A 21,809-nucleotide genomic window follows, 5' to 3' on the forward strand; every position below is an offset into this window, starting at 1 on the left:
TTTTTTTTTTTAATTAAAACCAAGCTGCCAATTGAATCCAAGAACTCCTCTGTAGAGGAGGGCTTAAAAGATTGAGAAGAGGGGCCCAAGCAGTAGTGCAATAGGTAGGACGCTTGCCTTGCACGAAATGAAACTGACCCACCTTCAATCCCCATATGGTCCCCTGAGCACAGCTAGGAGTGATCCAAAAACCAAATAAAAAGGAAACGGAGAGGCGGAAGTGGGAGGCAGAGAGGCTGCCGCCCCAGTATCTTCCTGGACCTCTGATGAGCTCCACGATCATTCCCATCCCCTCTCCCACCTGGGAATGTGCTCAGCAGCACCCTTCCAACTAAACACGTTGGGATACGTTTGAAAAACAGCAATTGAAAGTCTGTGTGTTCTTGTAAAATGAATACATCTGTAGGGTTTTAACCCTTCCATTACTTGAATAATTCAGTGGGCCTTCAGAGTTTAATGGCCTTTTTTTTTTTTCATTTTATTTTCTTCCCTCATGTTGTTTATCCTAGTACTGCCTTTTTATTTTTTAATTTCATAGATATTTGAATTGTTACATATGTATAACCTCCATTGAATGCAAAGTTTTCTTTTTGATATTATCACTGTTAACACTTGACATAAGGGGTTCTTTTTTTCCCCCCTCTCTTTCTGGAAGAGTTGTCATTTTTCTGGTTCATGCACAGTGTTTATGTACATAATGTCAATCTTTCACAATGTTTTGTCATTGATGTTATAAGGTCTTTTTATTCTTTTTTAATAAGATGTAAAGCTGCAACTGGAAAAGAAACAGACACCACAGAAATAAAACTGATGAGTGTTGGTAGGAATCTGCAGAGTATATTGATGGTGATTTTAATTGTTTAAATGAAGACTTCTAATCGCCAGCTCCTGCCAAATTATGTGTTAGTAACTTCCTCCTTAGAGAAATCCCTAGAGGCTCCCATTAGATCAGTTTGAATAAAGTGTGATTTCTCTTTGAGACTTAAAAAAACCCAGAACGTTGTTTGCTGGTAGCTCAGCCACCTCGAGGGAGTGTGTACAAGTGCGCCCATGCCGCCCTCCCGCAGTGGAAACTCCTAATGGAAGCTTTGGGGAGACTTGGCCAAGGGCAGGGCCCTTAATTGAGTCCATTTAGGATGCTGTTGCTTTGCTGCTATTGTGAAGATCCTTAACACAGGAGCATCTGCCATAAATAAAAAAGCCTATAAATAAGCCAATTTCCGCTTCTTACAGAAAATATATTTAGCCTAGAATGAAACCCCCTCTGCAGCTCATCAAAATTGAAGAGATTTGCAAGTTTTCTTCCTGTGTGTTTTGGCTATTGCTGGAAGAGTTGTCATTTTTCTGGTTGACCAAGAACAGACTTGAGATGAAGGGTTTGGGCTCGTGACAACAGTGAGAGGAGGCAGATACAGAGACTGCAAGGTGATGTCAGAGGCCAGAATTTTGTGGGTACAGAGAGTAAGTGACCCAAAGGAGAAAGAGAAGTTGGGCTGAGCCCCATCACAAGTGTGAGTTTAAGCGAGAGCCAAGGCAGGTATGACATCACTGTTAGGAGGCGGGTTAGACAGAAACCTACTTAAACATTTTTGTGCTATAGTAGTGACATGTGACTGTCCCTCATGTCCTTCAATGTTCAGAGGTACCATTCATACAACTTAGTGACTGCAGGATCAGGTGGTGTTTTCTTAGATGCTGTGTAACAGCGTGAGGAGTCTTGCAAGACAGGCTTAGGAATTGACAGGGCTCATGCATCTATACTGCCCTGTCTCATTGAAACAGTTTAACCACCAGTGTGATTGGCTGGGGGTAGGGGGCACAGAAATTGTCATGTAGCAGGAGGCTTTTTTAAGAGAGTGCTCCCTACCTACCTGTGTTAACCCCTTGAGGTGGCCATATCCCTTGTAAATCCAAGTAGAATCAACAGTATTCCACTGCTCTGTTCTTCCGTGCTACTGTGTTTAATGCTTACTCTTACTGCATTAAATAATAATGAGGACATCCTCCAATGCTGTGAAGAAAGACTTTTTGAAGAGTGAAAGAAATAGTCTTGCTCTGCCTCCCCTTTATTTCTTTTTTTTTATTATTATTATTTCACTTACCTGCCTAAATAAACATTCTCTTAGCAGGGTCCTATATAGTTCAGCCATGCCATGGGGTTTTTTCACCTGCCCTCTCAAATTCCCACGATTGGGTTTTTTTTTTTTTTTTTGGTTTGATTTGGTTTGGTTTGGTTTGGGGTTTTTTTTTTTGTTTGTTTTATTTTGTTTTAACTAGCTGAGCAATGTCTATGAAATCACATAATGAACTCTCAAGGACTTTTCCAACTTTTGTCTTTTCAACCTTTTTTATAATCTTGAGTGGCCTTTTTCCCTCTTCTGTTTCTGGAAAAAAAACCCAACTCAGAACAGCAGATTTGGTAGACTGAAAAGCCTGGAACTCTTGCTCAGTGCCTTTCTCTGTTTATTTTGAAAATCCTGGTTTGACTCAGTTACTCTAAAGGTTAGCGAGCGAGAGGGTGAGAGAGAGAGATAGAGTGAGTGAATGAGAGAGAGTGAAAATTAACATTTTTGTGTAGAGCCAGGAGCACACATGTTGTGAGCTGTCATTTGGGTGGTTACTGGTCAATAGGAAGGTGAGAAACCCTAATCCTTTCTTTAGACACACAAAGAAATAGTGTGTACTATAGAGACAGTAGTGCTATAGTATAGTAATAGTCATCTCTCCTCATTTTGGTTGCCTTTCAGATTCTGAATGTTTGGGATCATTCCTAGCATCTCAGCCTCTTCGGGCTCTTTAGCATTTTCCTGACTCTGTACTTTTATCCCAACTGGTAATTCCTCTTTCTCATTTTGGGAACTACCACAAGCTCCAAGGACAGCCTGAGGATGCCAGCCCAAGCTCTGAGGTCTCCTCCTGATAAAGGATCCCAGACAGATGCTTTGGGGTAGACTTCATGGAAATCTTTGCCTGTTTCATCAGAGAATTTCAGTTCCGAAGTGATCTAAGCATGTTTGGTAAAGACGTTTTTGTGACGATTGTTTATCTTTTTCCTTTCAAGAAAGTATTATGCAAAAAGGGTCACTTATAAGGGCATTTTTTTTATTTCAATAAAGCCATAAGTTGGCTTTTTTTTCTTTTCTTTTTTGGACAGCTATTTTGTGGATACTTTGTTTACATTGTGAGTATTAAAATGTTCCTCATCTTGACAGCCGCTCAGTCTCCCCTGCCCCTCCAGGCACCCGCACTGGCTGTCCTGTCTGTCCTCCATGTGGTGATCAGCCCTGGGGGGGTGAGCGGGGAACCCTGGAACCAGCTTCCATCCGTGTCCTGCACTCCCCTCCAACACTTTGTGTGCAAATAGTCCTTTCCTCAGTGATGGTGGCTTCTAGTGATGGTTATAATGGTGAATGACTAGTATCGTTTTTTCATTTTGTTTTGCTTTTTGATAATAGATGAGATGAAATATTAGCGCTTTCAGCACCAATCTAAAACCACATTGGGCTTTGTTTTCCCTGCCAAACTAAAAAAGATCAAGGCATGCCTTGGCATAAATGTATTTGCTTCAACTCAACCAGCGCCCATATTTGGAAAAAAAACCTTCTGCGAAAGCAGAAGGCTCACACTCCTTACCCTTCTCCCAGGGACGGGGTCCCTCGATGCCATGGAGAGCCAATGCCAGGTGCTTCTGTGCCTTTCCAGCCTGGAGTGGAGGGTGACTGGGCTCCTCTTGTGAAAACAGCACCAGCCTCACTTTCTCTACCCCAGAGATCTAGGACAGGCTTTCTAGACTGGAATTGTCCTTCATCAACTTGAAGTTGCCCCCTGGAGGTGTGGCTAGTGCTGCCATCTTCATCCCCACAGTAGCACTGGGGGCAGCATCCTATGTGCACAGAAAGAGCTGATGCCCAAATTGAAAACTGCAGAACTGGCCCTGAGTGATTCCCAATCAATAAGCCCACAGGAAATTGTTTGTTATATTGGATTTTGATTTGCTTGGCATAGCTTAAGGTGCCTTTTCTTTTCCTTTCTTATTTTTTTTAATAGCCTTTCTTTGTAGGGCTTGTTTTAAATATGGAAAACAAGTCCACAAAACTCTCCCACTGACTGTTACCTTTGCCCCAGGCTACCCCAAACTTTTATGCTCACATTTTATTAAATAAAGCAGGTGCTCCCTGGAATCTCTGGGACCTTTTTGAGGCATTTGAAGCAGAATATAAAGAGTGGTCTCATCTCCTTCCTTAATCTTCTTGGTGGTCGGGATGTTCCACTTGTATCATAGATTTTTTTATTACTGATGTGCTCCGCTGTTTTTAAATGTGAACTTGTGCGCAAATGTGCAGATTCAATGTTCTTGTTACAGATTGAATAAATTTTTATTTTGAAGATGAAACGTGTGCTTTGTCAAGTGCTATAAGGAAAAGGGGGTGATGGAGAGGGTGGGGGTGCTGGAAGAGAACAGTGACCTTCAACATGGAGCCATTCTCATTGGTTGATGATCATCATATATACCTTAGCAAAAAGCTAAGATCTAATAATACTTACATAGTTTTCTCCTTCCCACAAAAAGAAATAGGATCACTGAAAATTATTTTAGGCAGTGTGGCTACAACCAAACCTGATCCAAAAGGCTCTTGCCAAAACCTCCACCTAAATGTTAGGGGAATGAATAAGCAAAGGAACCGAAATTCTTCTGCCATCTGTGGTGCAAAGTGACCGCTCTGACAGCTGCCATGACCTGCCCTCTTTAGTGGTGACTTCTCTGGACATTAGTAAGGTTGCACTCACAAGTTTTCAGCACAAGGCACCATGAAAGATTTCTTTCTAGAAATGGGACATGACTCTAACAAGGTGAAAGCTTTAATCTTCTCCCATTAGAAAACTGGGACATCAATGGTAGAAAAAGGGAGATGGGACTTTTCTTCAAAATGCATGGAGCTGGTCTTTAAAACAGTGGCAGATGGTTCCCCGCTTCTCAACCCACCTGCAGAGAAGACATATTGATACCATTCACAGGCAAGGTAGCACTGTTGTCTAGGGAAAACATGGTGTCCAAATGACAAATTTATTAAAAGCGAAACAGTTTGCTTATTTCTAGAGGGAGGGAGTGAACCTGCCTGGAACTGAAATCAGACCACTTCATTCTGAATCTTGCATATTAAATCGGATTGGTGGGGTCACACCTCTGGTCTCATTGGTATGCAGGGTAAAGAAGGCAAAATCATTTCACAAAATAGTCTAGAGGTGCCTGGAGTCCCTAAACTAGTCTAGATAAGTCCTGTCTTAGCTTTCTGGCCAAAGCAAACAAAGCAAATTATGCCTAAGGTGCCAGACCACCTCTTCCAGAAAATGAAAATGGAATTTATCCCTATCTTTTATAGATTGTGGTTGAGGACCCACTGGCAGTCTAAATGGGTAACAGCAATGGTTCTTGGAGCCTTGACTCCACCTACCCACAGCCCTGCCAAGCTCTGGCATCTGGAAGAATGCTGTAACAACTGAGCTAAGCTCTGCTAGCCCCAAACAATCTTATACACCCCTGCTTCTGTACCCACTTTCCCAGATGATAGAACTGAAGGTGGGGTAGATTGAAGGTTTCTTCCCTCTTATTCCCAGGCCCTTTCCACTACACTGAAGTTCTCGCTCTCTCTGAAGGAGGAAAGGAGAGGAAGATGAAAAGATGTTGTGTGCTAAGGCAAAAAGCAGTATGGGAAGGCCCTTTATAGCTCAGTTGGAAAGAATCTGACTTTTCCCTTTTCATTTTATACACCAGAGTGACAAAAAGATGAAGAGGCCAGGTGTTGAGCGCCCGCCCCACTCTTTTCCTAATTATTCAAAGCTTCTCCTCCCTTGTGTCTCAGAGTAGAACTCAGTGCCAACCCCTGAGAGAAAGTGGCACTGCAGAAGCAAAAATGCCTGGTGCTGAAAACATGGCCCCAGAGGCCAAGCCACTCGGGTAAGGCATCTGCTAAACTCCTGAGCCAGAGAGGTGGCATAGGAATCAAGTCACCTAAACTGAGGGCAGAGTGATAGTACGGTAGGGAAGGCATTTGCTTGCACGTGGCCAACTCAGGTTCCATCCCTGGAATCCCCCATAGTCCCAAGAGCACCACCAGGAGTAATTTCTGAGTATCACCAGGTGTGACCCAAAAAATAATAATAATAATAATAATGTTAAAAATAACCTTACATGCAGCCGACCCTGATTCCATCCCAGGTGCCTCATGATTCCCCAAACACCGTCAGTGACCCCCCCACCCAAGCATGACACTGTATGACCCCAAGGCCCTGAATAAATAAAAATCTAAGTTCCTCTTGCATGCTAGCTAAGTTCCTTTATTATCTCAATTTCCTCACCTGTAAAATAGGAGTGGTGATAGTACCCTTATTGGAATGGAGCTAAGATGTGCAGATCTTTTAAAATACTGTCTGGTACATATTAAATGTGTTCTATTGCTATTATGGAAGTCACCTGGAATCTTTAAGTAAAAAGGAAGCTCTCCATCTACCCTAATAACATCTCACTACCATGAATTGTTTTTGGAATTGTTTCTAATACTGTTTCCCTACAAACCACTAATAACTTGGATGCCTAAGAAACAAGCTCATGGGAACTTTGGTGGCTTCTACCTCTCCCCCAACCCCTACCCCCAGTGGTTATCTCAGGCCTCATGCTGCCTCCAACTTTAGGATCCACAGCAAAAAAATCAGGGCTGGAGAGAATACAGGAGGTGAGGTGAGGTGAGGTGAGGTGAGGTGAGGTGAGGTGAGGTGAGGTGAGGTGAGGTGCTTGCCTTGCAGGCATGTGGCTGGCTGGACCAGCACCATATATGGCCCTTGAGCACCACTAGGGTCACTCCTGAGCACTGCCCAACACCCTACCTCTACCTCCACCAAAAAAAGCGGGGAGAAATTCAAGCAGTGAGCACCACTAGGTAGACAACAGCTACAGGGACTATCTTCACTTGCTGTGCTTTGAACTGGTTTATTTTAATCTCCTTAACCATAATCAATATTTAGATCCAGATATTCTAAGGAGGGCAGTGTTGGCGCCAACCGTTGCTTCCCTGACACACAGTTAAGCACCAATTCAAACAAGGCCCAGATTTCAGGAGTCAGGTTGACCAAAATCCTATGCCAGACGCTGTCCCTTGAACCTAGTGTTCCCAGACGTCAAGGTGAGCTCATTTGCCCCCTCCCTGGTCCTCAGGCTGCTGCTCCTTGGCATCCAACCTAGTAGGGTGAAATGCTTAACACACTGCCAGCGTTTCAAGTTCTCCAGTGGTTCCTCTCAATATTGGTAACCATAACGTTCATGCAAACTTCCTCGTGCAGAACCCTCGCCCCAGATATGGGCCAGCCTGAGTCCTCATCCAAGACCTGGGACGGTTCTACGGAGGCATATCCCAGGCCCGCACTATTTCCAAAGCGGTGTTCTGAGCAGGCGGGCCGGCTCTAACGGGAACGCGGGGGCCGCAGGCACCAAACCTGATCCTGAGCGGCTGCGGACCCGGGGGCCGCGGAGACGCGGAGCGGACGCGGGAGCGAGCTCGGGCCTGGGCGGCCGCAGCTTTTCCGAGGCGTCGCGGCCCCCAGCTCGTCTTTCCCGCCGCGGGCGGGGGCGGGGCCGCTCGGGCCACGCCCCCGGCAGGCCCCGCCCCCACAGGTTGATGGCAGCGGCAGCTGGGACTGCAGCGGCGCCGGGCCCCTGAGAGCCTCGGGCACGGCCGGAGAGCGGAGCCCAGTCCCGGCCCCAGACGCCGCCGACGCTCAGTGGGGCACTGCCGGCGCCCCGGCGCCTCCCCCAGCCCCCGGCGCACCCGCCGTCCGCTCCGCAGAAGAATCGCAGCGTGGGCGCCCCGGAACCTGCTCGAGACCAGGTAGCCCCCATCCACGCGCTCGCACGCACCTGTGCACACGCACGCCACCACCGCCCCGGAGCTGGAGGGGGTCTCCCGAGGGAACCGAGGTCTGCGCCCCCTTCCCCCCACCACGGCCACATTCGGTCCCGGGCGGCGTGGCCTCGGTGGCTATATTTGGCCGGACAGCGGGCTGCGCGCCCGGAGGGCGCAGACACCTCGTCTGGAAAGAACGCATTACCCGGGCACGAAGCAGCAGGCGGGTGCGGGGAGCCGGGCCGCGGGCGCGGGGCCGCGGGCGCGGGTGAAGGGCACAGGACTGCCCGCACTGGGGAGCGGCGGGACGCAGGGGCCCGGTTTTGGAGAATCTCCGCGTGCCCGGTGGGGAAGGGGGCGGCGCCAGCCTGAGTTGGAGGAAGAACACCCCACTTTTCCCAGCGCCCACAGTTTAGTGGGGGACAGACATCCCACGAGAAGCCTCCGGAGTGTGGCAGGCAAAATCCAGGAGTCCCCGGGTGTTGGAGGGGATCCCCCCTTCTGCCATGTCCAACCCACAGAACGGGAGGAAACTTGAGGAATTGGTCGAGCAACTCTGACTGAAGGAACTTCTTTTGGGCAAATTATTAGAAAAAGGCAAGAGCTGGTTTGCCTGAACTTTACCAGAGATACCAAGTGTAGGACCTGGAGGAGCTGCAGCTCCTGAGCCCCTCAAGCTGGGCTTGAACAGAGAAGGAAGGGGAGGTGGCAACTGCGAAGAAGGTGTCCCAGAAGATAACCCAGCCCCTAGAAAAGATGCTCATCCAAAACTGGCAGCCGGAGGGCCCCAAACCACTCAACTTCTAGGAAGCTCACCTGTGCCCCACTGCCAAATCAGAGTCTCTAAGGGGAAGCCAGGCCCCGCCCCCGACATGCAGCCACACTTTCCAGGTGCTGGTGACCTGGAGAGAAGCTCCCACTCCTCAGAGCATCTCCTCCCCAGAGTACATTAGCCAGACAATGCTCCTCACGTTCGCCCCACCCACTCCTGCCCCCTCCACAGCTCACAGATCTAAGGACCAAAGGCATTTCTGGGCCCCACCATGAGCCGGCGCGTGGTCCGGCAGAGCAAGTTCCGGCATGTGTTCGGGCAGGCAGCGAAGGCAGACCAGGCCTATGAGGACATCCGGGTGTCCAAGGTCACGTGGGACAGCTCCTTCTGTGCCGTCAACCCCAAATTCCTGGCTATCATTGTGGAGGCTGGAGGTGGGGGCGCCTTCATCGTCCTGCCACTGGTCAAGGTGAGGGGCAGCGGACAGAAAGATGGGGGAGGGGCATGAGCGACAGTACCGAGAGTAGGGCATTTGCCTTGCACGGCAGCCAACCCGGGTTTGATCTTCCACATCCTGAATGGTCATTGAGCACTGCCAGGAGCAATTCCTGAGTGCAGGAATAACCCCTAAGCATTATCCGGTGTGACGCAGAGAGCAAAAAAAAAAAAAAAAAAACAGATGGCAGAACACTGGCAGTGACCCCAGGGGACCCTGAGAGCTGCCTGTGCCCTGACCTGATTCCTTTCCTCATTCATGCGGGCATTTTGTGTGGATGGGCTTCCTGTGCCCAGTGAGCAGCTGGGCGGTTCCCCTCCTCCCTGTTGTCCTGAAGCTCCAGTTCCCAGGAGCCACAGGGAGGGGCTGATGCAGTGGAGGGAGCCAGGGCCTGGCCAGATCTGTGCCACCTCTCCAAAGGCGTCTTTCCCCCTAAGAGTGAGGGACCTTCCCCCTGAACTAGTGTGAGCGTGGATTTGGTCACACTGAGGAAAGGGGAGGACTGTATCTCCCTCCCTCCACAGTCCTTGAAGGGGGCAGAATGAGCATGAGGGCAGCAAGACATTGACCCTGGAGACTGAAGCACTCTGGACCCTAAGGTGGGAGTCAGACAACTGGCACCTGTCTCCAAGATAGTGCCCCAAGGCATGACCTTGACCTGGGTCCTGACCCTAGCAGGGAGAGCTGCAGGTGGCAGATCAGGAAGATGCCTGACAATAGTCAGTGACTCACTGGCAGACAATGCAGACACCCTTCAAGGTCACTATCCAGGCTCGGGTTTCAGCTGCAGTGCCTCCTCAGTCACCTCCCAGGGTGACTGCAGTCCTGCCATAGGTCTCCCCCCACTCCCTGGCCTGGGCCCACGCCAACCCCTGTAGAGACCTCTAAGCCCCCACAAACAGCTCAGGATGACCAAAAATAGATGGGCACCCATAAAGGCAGGGCTGCACAGGCACAGACCAGCTGCATGCGGTGCGAGAGCAAAGCCAACAAGGAGACCTTTCGGGGGAGACTGACATAGTGTGGGCACCGGTGCTGCCTACCACTTCACCTTGATCTCTCCCACCAGGGGCTTCCCACATCCCAGTTCGGGGAGCAGGCCCAAGAACAGCCTCCTCCAAGTAGGTGTTATTTTGAAAAGCACTGGAGTGAGAGTTCAAGTCTTGTCTCTGCCAGGACCTTGCTATGTGTTTGGTTGTCATCTTCCTTCTCTGTCTGATGCCTCGATTCCGAATGACTTCAACACTGTCCACCTTCAGGAATTTGAGGAGCAGGCGGGAGATGACTGAGAGATCTGCAAGAAGAATCTTGGTGATAGGGGGCTGGAAAGCTGGCCGTCCAGAGCACATGCTCTGCATGCTGGAGGCTTGACATCATCCCCCACTGCACTGAGTCCCAAAGTGCCAGGAGTAACCCCTGAGCACTGCTGGGCGTGGGCCAAAAAAACAAGGAAAATAGGTGGTAGAGAATGAGATGTCAGTGGGCCCCACAGTCCTCTCTGCCTGAACAGAGGAGAGTGGCCCCACAGCTCCCTCTCTGACCCCCCCCCCCACAGACAGGGCGAGTGGACAAGAATCACCCTCTGGTCACTGGGCACACAGCCCCTGTGCTAGACATTGACTGGTGTCCGCACAATGACAACGTCATCGCCAGTGCCTCAGATGACACCACTGTCATGGTAGGTGGATGCAGTAGGGGCTGGGAAGGGGGTGAGGGAGGTTTGCTGCCCAGCCCTGCCCTGCTCTCCCTGGCCTCCAGGCTATTTTTAGTACCATCCTCACCCTCTCCCAGGATGCACTCGGCTAATAATAGCCAGGGCCAGCTTGGGGCCTGCCAAGCAGGGGCCAGAAAACGGAAGTGTTCCTGCAGTGGTGGCCATCTCCCAGTGCTAGCAGTGCCCTCTCCTGGCTCTCAGCTGCTGTTTCCCTGGCTGACTCCATCCTCTAACTTGTTATGAGTTAACCGTTATCATTCAAGGAGTGTGGGTGGGGGATGCTGGGAGAGAGGAGAGGTGCAAGGAGAGAGGGAGGAGTGCTGGGAGAGGGGGAAGGGCAAAGGGCAAGGGAGATGGATAGTCCAGAGACGAGGAGGGGTACGGGGAGGGGTAAGGGTGCAGGGGTGTGGGAGGGTGCAGGAAGTAGGAGGGACAAAGCAGGCTCCACTTCCCACCGCCACATCTCCCCCCACCCCACCCCCGCCCCAGGTGTGGCAGATTCCAGATTATACCCCAGTGCGCAACATCACTGAACCCATCATCACCCTTGAGGGCCACTCCAAACGCGTGGGCATCCTCTCCTGGCACCCCACGGCCCGGAATGTTCTGCTCAGCGCAGGTCTGGGGGCCTAGGAAGGGGTCCTCCTCAGAGATGGGGGGGAGTGGCAAGGAGGGGCCCCGGTGACCGTGCCTGGCCACTCTGGGCAGGTGGAGACAATGTGATCCTCATCTGGAACGTGGGCACTGGGGAGGTGCTCCTGAGTCTGGACAACATGCACCCTGACGTCATCCACAGCGCGTGCTGGAACAGCATCGGCAGCCTGTTGGCCACCACCTGCAAGGACAAGACCCTGCGCGTCATCGACCCCCGCAAAGGCCAGGTGGTGGCGGTGAGTAGCCAGGACGCGCCTGTACCCGCAAATTTCTGAGCCTCAGCTCTCGCCTCTCCCCACCCTCCCCTACACAGTGCTACCCGCTTGCCCTTGCCCTCGTGTCTCTGCTCTCTCTTCCTGTTCGCTCCTCCGCACCGTCTCCGAAGGTCTGAGATGGGATGCTGGAGACTGAGGAGCGGGAACTACGAACCCCTCCCTCTAGCCTAAAGGCCTAATGTGCATGAAACCTGAGCCCAGGGCCCGAACCACGAGCCCTCCTGGGGCTGGGGCCTGTAGCTGGCTAGTGGGCCCGCTGCGCGGGTGGACGGGGCACCCACGCGTGTGGCGGGGCCCTCCGCAGGCTGGTGCGTGTGTGCGTGTGTGCGTGTGTGCGTGCGTGCGGAGGGGTGCGGCGCGGCGCGGCACTCTAACCACTGCTCCCGCGCTCAGGAGCGAGCCCGGCCTCACGGGGGCGCCCGCGCGCTGCCTTCACCGCCGACGGCGCGGGGCTCGGCACCGGCTTCAGCAGGACGAGCCTGCAGCAACCGGCGCTCGTTCGGGGACCGGTAGGCCAGGCCGTGTGGCGGGCGCCCACTCGCTCGTCCGCTGCGCCAGCCCGGGCGAAGCGGAGCAAAGAACTCCCTGCGGGAAAAACCTCGCTGCGACTTCAGGGAGCCTGCAGACATCCCAGCTCCGAGTGAATTCACACGCTCCAGACCTAGGACCAGCCTGGGGCGCCCCAGGGAGCGGAGCGCTTGCCCCCCCAACCCCCCGCCCTTTGGTCTGCTTCCCGCCAACGCCCACCCCGCCCACCCCAACCCACATCCAAGGCCACACGCTGGTTGCCGGGCCCTCCCAGGCCCCCTGCGAGGCAGCTTGGTGACGCCCCGTCTCCCTCCTCCCCCCAGGAGAGGTTTGCGGCCCACGAGGGGATGAGGCCCATGCGGGCCGTCTTCACGCGCCAGGGCCACATCTTCACTACGGGCTTCACCCGCATGAGCCAGCGAGAGCTGGGCCTGTGGGACCCGGTAACGCAGCTAGAAGCTTGGGGTGTGTGCCCCGGGGACTGGCATCACGGGAGAGGGGCCAGGTGCCCCCCACCCGCAGTCGTGCCCTCCCGGACAGGGTTGGAGGCTGCTGCCCCCCTTGGCGGCGTCTGCCACCCCACACCCACCGCTCCGCGCTCGCTCGGTGTTTGCTGCGTCGCCTGAAGGAGCCTGGGCTGGCGCTCCGCACCTGTTGATGCCGAGTCCCTGGGGGTGGTTTGCAGTGACTGCATGCTGTGGTAGCAGGGGGGCGGCGTGAGCTAGGCTGGCAGCGACTTCAGCAGAGTCGCCAGAGAATATACGGGGCGGGGGTTGGAGGGGAGCGGGAAGTGTAAAGGGGCTTCCCCCGACGATCCCACAATTGTCGGAGTGCGGGACATGGCTGGTCACGACTCCTATGTTCGTGCAGAACAACTTTGAGGAGCCAGTGGCCCTGCAGGAGATGGACACCAGCAATGGGGTGCTGCTGCCTTTCTACGACCCGGATTCCAGCATCGTCTATCTGTGCGGCAAGGTGCTGGGGGCTGGACAGGCACAAGGGATGCACTGCGAGGTGGAGAACCCCAGTCTCCCGTAGCTGAGGCCAGTGGTTTTGCAGGGCGACAGCAGCATTCGGTACTTCGAGATTACGGACGAGCCCCCTTTTGTGCACTACCTGAACACCTTCAGCAGCAAGGAGCCACAGAGGGGCATGGGGTTCATGCCCAAGCGGGGCCTGGACGTCAGCAAGTGTGAGATAGCCCGGTCAGCAGCCCTGTCCTTGGTGCACCCCCCTCCCCCCCACTTCTCCTGCCCTGGACCTTCTCCCTAGAATGATCTTAGGAAAAGAGTGGATGGGGCGGGGGTGTCAAACAGGCCTGTCTCCACTGCGAGCCCCAGCGCTAACTAGGACAGCCTCAGAACCTCAATTTCCTCATCTGTAAATTGGTGACAAACACCCCTTCTCGAGGTGTTTCACCAGACGGAGCAATCCCGTGTTGAAAAGTCCAATGCATGCTGGGTGCTCAGTAAGTGCGGGTGTCTAACCCTGGTTCCAGGCAGCGGCTTAGGGAAGGGGCACCTACCCGAGTGCTGAACCCAACCCCCCTTGCTTGTAGGTTCTACAAGCTACATGAAAGAAAGTGTGAACCCATCATTATGACTGTGCCCCGCAAGGTAAGGGGTCGCGTTGGGGGCGAGGCTCTGAGGGCAAGGGGGGGGGAGCAGAGGGAGCAGGCCGGGGACTCCACTAAACCCTCCCGGTTGCCCCCACCCCGCAGTCAGACCTCTTCCAGGACGACCTCTATCCAGACACGCCGGGTCCCGAGGCGGCCCTGGAGGCAGAAGAATGGCTCTCGGGCCAGGACGCTGAGCCCGTGCTCATCTCACTGAGAGACGGTTACGTGCCCCCCAAGCACCGCGAGCTCCGGGTCACCAAGCGCAACATTCTGGACGTTCGCCCGCCTGCTGGCCCCCGCCGCAGCCAGTCGGCCAGCGACGCCTCCTTGTCGGTATGATCCGCTCCAGTTCCCCACGCCCAGTCCACGCGCTCCCTGAGGCCCCCTTCCCGACCATGTCGCCTCTCTGTTCCCCGTGCCCCGTAGCAGCCCACCCTGGAGACGCTGCTGGAGGAAATCAAGGGCCTCCGAGCGCAGGTGCAGGCACAGGACCAGCGCATCGCGGCCCTGGAGAACATGCTATGCGAGCTGGTGGACGGCACGGACTAGCGCGGCAGCGCGCGGGGCTGCAGGGCAGAGCCCAGGGGCGCCCCAAGATCCGCCTCGCTGCCGCGCAGGCGCGCGCACCCCAAACGCCTCTCCAGGCTGGGGCGGGGGACGGGGACTCTGGCCCTCTCGAGAGTCCTGGACTCACAAACCGTCACCAGCTCTACCCCCAGCCCGGACTAGCGTCGGTCTGGAGCCCTCGGGGCAGCGTGCGTCTTCAGGGACTCGCAGGAGCTGGCCTTGCGGGTGACGAGGCCTCGGCGACGACGGTGCTGCGCTGCGAGCCTTGGGGATTGGGGGAAGGGTTTGCGCTTCACGTCCAAGGGGTGGCGATTAGATGGGTCTCCTCAGAGTGGCTGGAGTGATGACAGCGCGTCTTTCCTCTGATCACCGCACCCGACCCCACCACCCCCCTGCGTGGGGAGCCCGACTTGGCTGTAAAACCATGCCGTCCTGGCCCCCGCCTCCGGCTCTGTCCGGCAGCCTCGGGCAGAGGGCTTTCTTCTTTCCACCCGCAGGGGAGAGGGCGGCTTCCCCGCGGCACCCCAGCCGGAGAACTAACGGGAGAACCGGTGCAAGGAAGCAGGTTCACATCCCCGGCCCTCGGCGCCACCTCCCGGAGGAAATCCAGACGCACCGCGCGAAATGCTAGTTTCTAAGTGCCCAGTCTGTACCTCCTGGTGGGGGGTGGCCAGGGAGAACCCCTTCTCGGCGCACGCCCAGGGCCTCCCCGTACAGGTTCCTAAGGAACACGTGGCCCGCAGGTGGGCATCCTTCCCCAGTAAAGCCAGGTAGGCCAAACCTCGGGTTTGAAGCCTCTTTTATTTGTGCCTCAGGATTGGTCTGGTGCCCCGGCGTAGGGGGTGGGGGTGGGGGGATGGGCGTGGGGAGGATGAACTGTTTCTCTTTTCTCTTGCCTTTTTGTGCCCCTTCCAAGTCTCTCTGGCTGAGCCAGGAGGCCGCGGACAAGAGTGTGCAGTGGGCGCTGCCCTGGCGGGGCCTGTGCTTCTCGAGGGGCGCGGGGCGGGGGAGCCGGGGGTTAGCACCATTGGATGATGGGTTTTACAGTCGGCCCTTAGGGGCAAGTGGGGCACACGACCACAGAGGGCGATAGCAGCAGCTGGTGGGTAGGGGTGGGGTGGTGCCAGGGCCCTGGGCAACCCCTTTTGTGCCCAGTCTAGAGGAGGGTCTAGTGCTTGCCCCGCTGGGCGCCTTGATACCACCAAGGCGCCAGGCTGTGCCCAGGCTGGGGGGTAGGCCAGTGCAGGCACCCTCCCCGGACCACAGAAACGTGCCTGGGGTGGGGTGAGGGGAGGGGCACCAACTCTGGCCTCCCAAGCAGCAGCTGGGACCACCCTGAGACCCAGGAGAGGTGTGGGAGCTGGGGGAGCCGGACACCCCGCTAAGTGCACTTGACGCTGAAATGCCGGGGGTGGGGGGGAGGGCTGGGCCCTGGCGGTGCTGGCTTGTGTCTGGGATGAAGCAGCCACACAGCACGCGGGAGCTCAGCCACCTCCCAGGGTGAAGAGCGAGATGCAAAGGCTTCGTGGGCAGTGTCCTGGCCGGGCGAGTGAGCAGAATGGAGCCGGCTGAGGAGCACGGGGTGGCGCTGCTCCTCCGAGGACCCATCTCCCCCTCAGGACCGCCTGGCTCCCCGCTGGGGTAGCTCTGAGCCCCGGCAAGAGGGGTGGGGGTCAGGCTGCCGCAAAGCAGGGGGACAGGGCTGTGTCAGCTGCCGCCAGGGCCCTGGCCCTGAGATGTAACCCGCAGCCGTGCCCAGCCCCTCCGCATCCGGTGTCCTGGGCTCCCCACGGCCCCAGAGGCGGCGGCTCCAGTCTCCGGCGACCACTCGGAGGGCGAGGGCGCAGCGGCCGGGGCTTTCCGGGCCCCTGGGCGAGGGGCGCGCTACTGCTCGGTCAGGGACAGCCGCAGGATGCGCTCCAGCTCCTCCTCCTCCAGGCGCGCGCGCCGCCGCCGCCGCTCCTGCTCCTGCGCCGACAGCGCCATGGCCAGCCGCAGCTGCTCGTCGTAGCTCCGGAAGACGCGCGCGCCGGGGCCCGGGCTGCGCCGCGGGCTGGGGACTGCGCGCGACGTCGGGGAGTCGGGCCGGCGCTGGGGCGTGGGCGGGGCGCTCCTGGGGGCGGGGAACATACGTCGAGGGCTCCCAGGCGCACCTGACCATAAGCGGGGCCAGGAGACAGCGTGGAGGCCCCGGGGCGCAACAGCCAGGTCCCCGCCCCGGGAGGAGTCGAATCCCACACCCCGCCTCCACCACCGTGGCCTCTCCCATCCCGACAAGGCCCCTTGGCTTCCCAGCGCCGCCGCCGGGGCGCCTGGAGACGAGGCGCCCTGCAGACCCGGGGCCCAACCTCTCCTGCCTGCCGGAGAGGTTCTGAAAGACAGACCGGCGGCCGCAGCGCCAGGACGTGCGTGACACCCGCAGGAGTCGCCCTGGCTCTAGGAGCCTGGTCCCTGCTTAACGCACCGGGGGCGCTGAGGGTCTCGGTGAACGGGCACTGTGGGAAGGGGAGTGGGCCCGCCTAGCACTGACCTGTCCTGTCGCCGACTATCGTAGGACATGGGGTGTGTTCCCGGCTTGCTGTTGGTTAGTGCCTCCCAGATGGTAACCTGGAGGTGAGGTTACCAGCCCCAGTGAGCTCCGTGGCCCCGCCGCTGCCCTGCACCAGCCCCCTTCTCCTCCGGCCCCGCCCCAACCTGCCACGGGCCGCACCTGGTCGTACTCGCTGCCCGCCTCGAGCAGGCTCTGCTGGATGGCGAACTGCAGCAGGTCGTCGTCGTCCTCGCGGCTCCCGGCCTCCCGCTGGCTGCCCAGCACACTGTAGCCGCGGGGAGCCTCGAACAAGGCTGGGGAGATCTCGCAGCCCCGGCAGGAGGCTGGGGGCGCCAGGCTGAGGGTCAGGATGGAGACCAACCCCATCTTCCCCCGCCCTGAACCTGCACCCTGGGAGGGGGTCACGAGCGGTGCCGGGCTGGGGGTGGAGGGTGGTGCTCACTGGTGGAACTGGAGCTGCTGACGCTGGACGAGTCGCTGCCCGGGGAAGGGGTCTCACTGCCTGGGCTGCCACGCACCGACGGCACCGGCTCGTCACAGCCGTTGAGGTTTCCGAAGGTGATGCGCGCGTTGAGGATGTGGAAGATCGGGATTTCTGGGGATGGGAGAGGGGGGCATCAACGGCTACCACCTGCCCCTCCCACCCGGCCCCCTTCCTAACCGCCCCACCCTCCAACCCCCATCAGGACTGAGGGCAGGGAGTGGGGCTCTCACCAATCTTGACCGGGAAGCCTGGAGGAAGCCGCAGGGTGATGAAGTCCCGGAGCTTGGCAAACAGGGCGTTGCTGACTGCCATAAGGTCAATGATGGGGGCCACCTGCTCACACAGGGACAGGGGGTGCTCCTCACACAGCCACAGCTTGGCCTTGAACCTGCCCCGCCAGAGCCCCAAAGGTAAGGGACTCTGTAGGAGGCATGGTACCCTGGCCACCCTGCAGTGCTGCCCGGCCACCCCCCACCCCACCAGCAGGGGCCTCACTTCTGGGTCTTGGTAGTCAGTTCCATGGGGCGGCCCATGTCCCGGTTGCCAAGCTCAAAGTTGGGGTTGAAGTATTCTTCTGCGGTGATGGCAGTGGGGTTGGCCTGGCTCAGAGTCTGAGTGATCAGGGTCTGCACCACACGGGGAGGGGCCGTGAGCCCTTCTCTGTCTGAGGCCAGGGCAGCCGCGTGGTCTCATGGGCCCCTTGCCCCACTGCCACTGTGCGGCGGACGCGGCCTGTGGTATTGCGGGAAGGAAGACCACGGGGCATGCCAAGCAGGTTGCCTCCTGGACCTCCTCCTGAACCCTGTCCACACCCCTCCACGCAGAGGCCCCTCCTGGCACACACTCACCCCATTTTGGGGGCCCCCATGCTGCTCAGCAATTCCCAGGAAGGACTGCAGAGGCGTCTTACAGCCTACAAGAAATAGGACAGCTCAGAAGACACTGAAGCCCTCAAGGACAGCACCTAAGACCCAGGGCAGGCTGGTTCTGGGGCGGGGGCAGAGGTGTCCCCCATGCCTCATGCCTCATGCCTAGCACCTTCGTGGGAAGGGACTGAGGACACCGGGGTGTAGGTGAGGGACAAAACTGGAAAAAAAGTAGGCCTGAGGCTCAGGAGGTCACTCTCCAGGTTGATAGCACTGGAGAAAAGTTACCCCTTGGTGAGCAGCTTGGGGTTCTCATAGGTAAGTGGGTCTTTTCCTTCAGGGACTTTTCTATTAAGGATGTCATTTTCCTCCATGGGGTGAAGTAGGAATTTCATATTTCCACTTTAGGCAAAATAACGCCCAGGGGTGACATCCAGAGGCACAGTGAGGCAGGGGCAGACCACCCTGATGGCTGCCGTGGGGCGTCCTACTGGGTGAGAATGGACAAACCTAACACAAAAGATTAACCAAATGGACTATTCCTTCCCACTGAGCCCAACGGCTGCCTTCAAATCTTCTTAGTGGCACGCCCTACCTATCAAGAAGACATCAAACAGAAACCCATTTGCCTGATAAACTTTCCTGGCTTCTGCTTGGATGCCAGAGACAATGCTCATAGACACTCAGCTGGGAGCTGGTCCTCCTTCCACCTGCCTTTGCTTCATTACCTTTGACCTTGCCCTTGTGCTGTTCTGAAAGATGCTCTGTGCGAGTCCGGGTAATGAGCTCCACGTTAGACGCCCCATATACCTAGGGATGGAGGAGGGCAAGGCTCAGAGTCAGAGCTGGTGCTGCTGTCCCCTGCCCCTATATTCTCTACACTCTCTGAAAGAATGACTTTTCCATTCTGGGGAAAATAAATATATAAAATCATTCATTCATTCATTCATTCATTCATTCAAGAAAGCTCTTGGGAGGAGCCTTTACTGCGGGAGGCCCTGAAGTGGGCATCAGGGATACTCAGTGAACCAGCCTAGAGAGCATCTCTGCCTCTTCATGCTCCCAGTGTAGTGGAAGAGACAAGAAAATGGACAGTCGGAACCTAGTGTGTGATACGCTCCTAGGGAAGGAGCACAGGATTGGAAATAAAAAGCAGACAGCCCTAATCCTGCCTATGAACCAGGGGTGGCTCCTTGGAGAAGGCAATAATACAGATCTCTGAAGCACCTATTAGTTCCTTGTCCATTGGCCATACCATATGGCCCCACATGGGCAATGCAGGGATCTCAGGGCAAATGACATATTCTTCTTCAGGGTAAGAACCTGGGTTTGGAATTAGGCATTCCGGGCCTGAACCTCAGCTCTGCCCACTGATGGCTGTGTGATCCTGTGCAGGCCATTTAACCACCACAGGCTTCCATTTCCTCTTATAAAACAAGCCAATAATCCCAACTTCAGGCTGGAGCAACAGTACAGCAGATAAGATGCTTGCCTTGTATGCAGCTGAGCTGGGTTGGTCCCCAGAACCCTATATGGTCTCCCGAGCCTGCCAGGAATAATCCCTGAGGGCAACACCAGGAGTAAGCCCTGAGCACAGCCAAATGTAACACAAAACTAAACAAAAAATAATAATCCTGACTTCACAGACCTGTAACTGTTACCTGGGATGTATGGAAAGGGGTGTATATACGTCTTAACACAGGGATGACAGAACCTTCCCATAAGGAGGGTTAACTGGGTGTGATATACATGTCTGTATATATGTGTGTTCCTGTGCAAATATGTACACACTAATGACTGGGCTGAACCATGCCTTGAAAGTGATTAAGGGAGCAGGGATTAAGTGCTCTGTCCCCGGCCAGCCTCATCAGCCACCTCAGGCCAGCGCTGGGCCCTGCATGCTGCCTGCCTCCAGCCCCCCTCAGCTGGACCAGGAGCTCAGGCACCACTGCCAGCCTACAGAGGGCAAGCATGAAACCAGGTGCAGCGTCTGGCAGCCATGGCCTCACCTTGGCCTCGTACCCATTCACCATCTCTGTCTTCTCGCTGCGCCAGCCCAGGATGCCTGTCTTGTTCCTGAGGGAAGCAAAGTGGCGGAGGTGAGTGGGCACCCTACAGGCAGGCTCCGGGCTGCCCTGGCCGTGCCCACTCACCTCTCAAAGGAGATATTCTTGGTGTCGAGCTGCGTGGTGACCACAGGCGCGGTAAGCCGGCTCAGCACCTGCTCCTCTGTGGGCTGGGCAGCGGCCAGCAGCAGCTCACGGTCCTGCCCGGCTAGGGCCAGCGTCTCTGTGTATACCACCCGGCGGTCGTGGTCTACCTCCATGACCACAGCGCTTGTGTCTGCCAGCCACGGAACAGCATGGGAGTCAGGGGTGCCAGGGGGTTCAGGGCACTGGCGCCCCGCCTCCCACCTGCCTGACCTTGGCCCCTGAAGATGAAGCTGCGGTTCCCGCGCTGCCATGTCATGTGGTCGAAGCCCAGGAGCGTGGTGTCCACCCGCAGGCTCTGCCCGCTCTTCCACACTTTATAGGTGTCGCTGGGGCAGATTTTGGACACCAGCGGCACTGGGTGGAAGGAAGGTCTTTCATGTGCCTGGGCCACACCTCAGGGTTCGGGGGTCAGGGTTGATGAGGGGGCCGGGAAAGAGTAAGGGGACTGACAGGAGGGTGGCCCCTCTTCCTGCCCTCCTCATATGTAAGCCACAGTCATTGCCAGATGAGTGACAAGGCCAGAGTCGAGGGTGACTTGGTCACCACCACTCCCTAGCACTGACCATTTGGTAATTCATTAACTTCTCACCCAATCCTCCAACAACTATTTATTGAACTTGTGCTCTGTGTCAGGAACCATGCCAGTCAGTGGAGAAATAACCTGGCATGAGACAGTTTCTGCCCTTTTGGAGCAAATCTTTTTGTTTGTTTTTGTTTTTTGAGTCATACCCAGTGATGGCACAGGGGTTACTCCTGGTTCTGCACTCAGAACCAGGAGTGGTGGTGCTTGGGGGACCATATGGGATGACGGGGATTGAACCCAGGTCGGCCACATGCAAGACAAATGCCCTATCTGCTGTCCTATTGCTCCAGCTCCCTGAGCAAATCTTCTAGGAGAGACAGATAATCAATAAGCAAATGGCCACAGAGGACATGCCTCAGTGGGGGCTGTGTCTGCAGCAGGTGGAGCTGCCTGGCAGAGGATGGGCCACTGAGCTGAGCACAGAAAGATGAGAAGCAGCTGCAGGAGAGGTATGAGGACAGGGTGGGGGGCAGCCGCCCCAAGCTGGGAGAGCACCCCTTACCCCAGCTAGTGAACTCCCACTTCATTTCCACGTAGAAGTCCTGGGCCTGGGGGATAAAAAGGAAGTTGTCTAAGGCGGCCCTGGGAATGGG

The 21,809-nt window shown here is 55.9% G+C and overlaps 3 protein-coding genes across 9 annotated transcripts in view; 2 read left to right on the forward strand and 1 right to left on the reverse strand.

Annotated features, from left to right (window-relative positions):
- The window catches only part of SSH2 (slingshot protein phosphatase 2), a 265,785-nt gene extending 261,394 nt beyond the window's left edge, over positions 1-4,391 (forward strand). The window contains exon 16 of the mRNA XM_056126678.1: positions 2,748-4,391. The gene's annotated coding sequence lies outside the window, so the exon portion shown is untranslated. The remainder of the gene's footprint in view (positions 1-2,747) is intronic.
- Positions 4,392-7,598: 3,207 nt separating this feature from the next.
- Positions 7,599-15,225, forward strand: CORO6 (coronin 6). 2 transcript variants are annotated; one of them, XM_056126826.1, is made up of 11 exons: positions 7,599-7,880; positions 8,899-9,136; positions 10,719-10,841; positions 11,367-11,496; positions 11,586-11,767; positions 12,658-12,777; positions 13,205-13,309; positions 13,394-13,539; positions 13,893-13,950; positions 14,055-14,285; positions 14,379-15,225. In XM_056126826.1, the coding sequence occupies exons 2-11, from the start codon at positions 8,939-8,941 to the stop codon at positions 14,499-14,501; spliced, it is 1,416 nt and encodes a 471-aa protein (XP_055982801.1). In that variant the 5' UTR covers positions 7,599-7,880; positions 8,899-8,938; the 3' UTR covers positions 14,502-15,225. The 2 variants fall into 2 exon arrangements, with proteins under 2 accessions (XP_055982801.1, XP_055982802.1); XM_056126827.1 differs by lacking the exons at positions 7,599-7,880; positions 8,899-9,136; positions 10,719-10,841; ... (1 more) ...; positions 11,586-11,767; positions 12,658-12,777 and adding an exon at positions 12,992-13,045.
- Positions 11,576-21,809, reverse strand: part of ANKRD13B (ankyrin repeat domain 13B) — a 29,552-nt gene continuing 19,318 nt past the window's right edge. Inside the window, exons 4-15 of one of the 6 annotated variants that reach the window (XR_008794227.1) lie at positions 21,719-21,764; positions 20,844-20,987; positions 20,574-20,763; positions 20,430-20,496; positions 19,149-19,230; positions 18,403-18,467; positions 18,050-18,180; positions 17,785-17,887; positions 17,513-17,665; positions 17,230-17,393; positions 17,050-17,126; positions 11,576-11,712 (exon numbers count right to left, since the gene is read on the reverse strand). Coding sequence is in view for 3 of the 6 variants with exons in the window: in XM_056126822.1 (XP_055982797.1) it covers positions 16,135-16,672; positions 17,050-17,126; positions 17,230-17,393; positions 17,513-17,665; positions 17,785-17,942; positions 18,050-18,180; positions 18,403-18,467; positions 19,149-19,230; positions 20,430-20,496; positions 20,574-20,763; positions 20,844-20,987; positions 21,719-21,764 (1,815 nt within the window). In the remaining 3 variants the exon portion in view is untranslated. Of the gene's footprint in view, positions 11,713-15,301; positions 16,673-17,049; positions 17,127-17,229; positions 17,394-17,512; positions 17,666-17,784; positions 17,943-18,049; positions 18,181-18,402; positions 18,468-19,148; positions 19,231-20,429; positions 20,497-20,573; positions 20,764-20,843; positions 20,988-21,718; positions 21,765-21,809 lie in introns of those variants that run through there. The other 5 variants (XM_056126825.1, XM_056126822.1, XM_056126823.1 and 2 more) reach the window with 5 other exon arrangements.

Source organism: Sorex fumeus, unplaced genomic scaffold (genome assembly GCF_029834395.1).
Source record: "Sorex fumeus unplaced genomic scaffold, SorFum_2.1 ptg000063l, whole genome shotgun sequence".
Classification (NCBI taxonomy): domain Eukaryota; kingdom Metazoa; phylum Chordata; class Mammalia; order Eulipotyphla; family Soricidae; genus Sorex; species Sorex fumeus.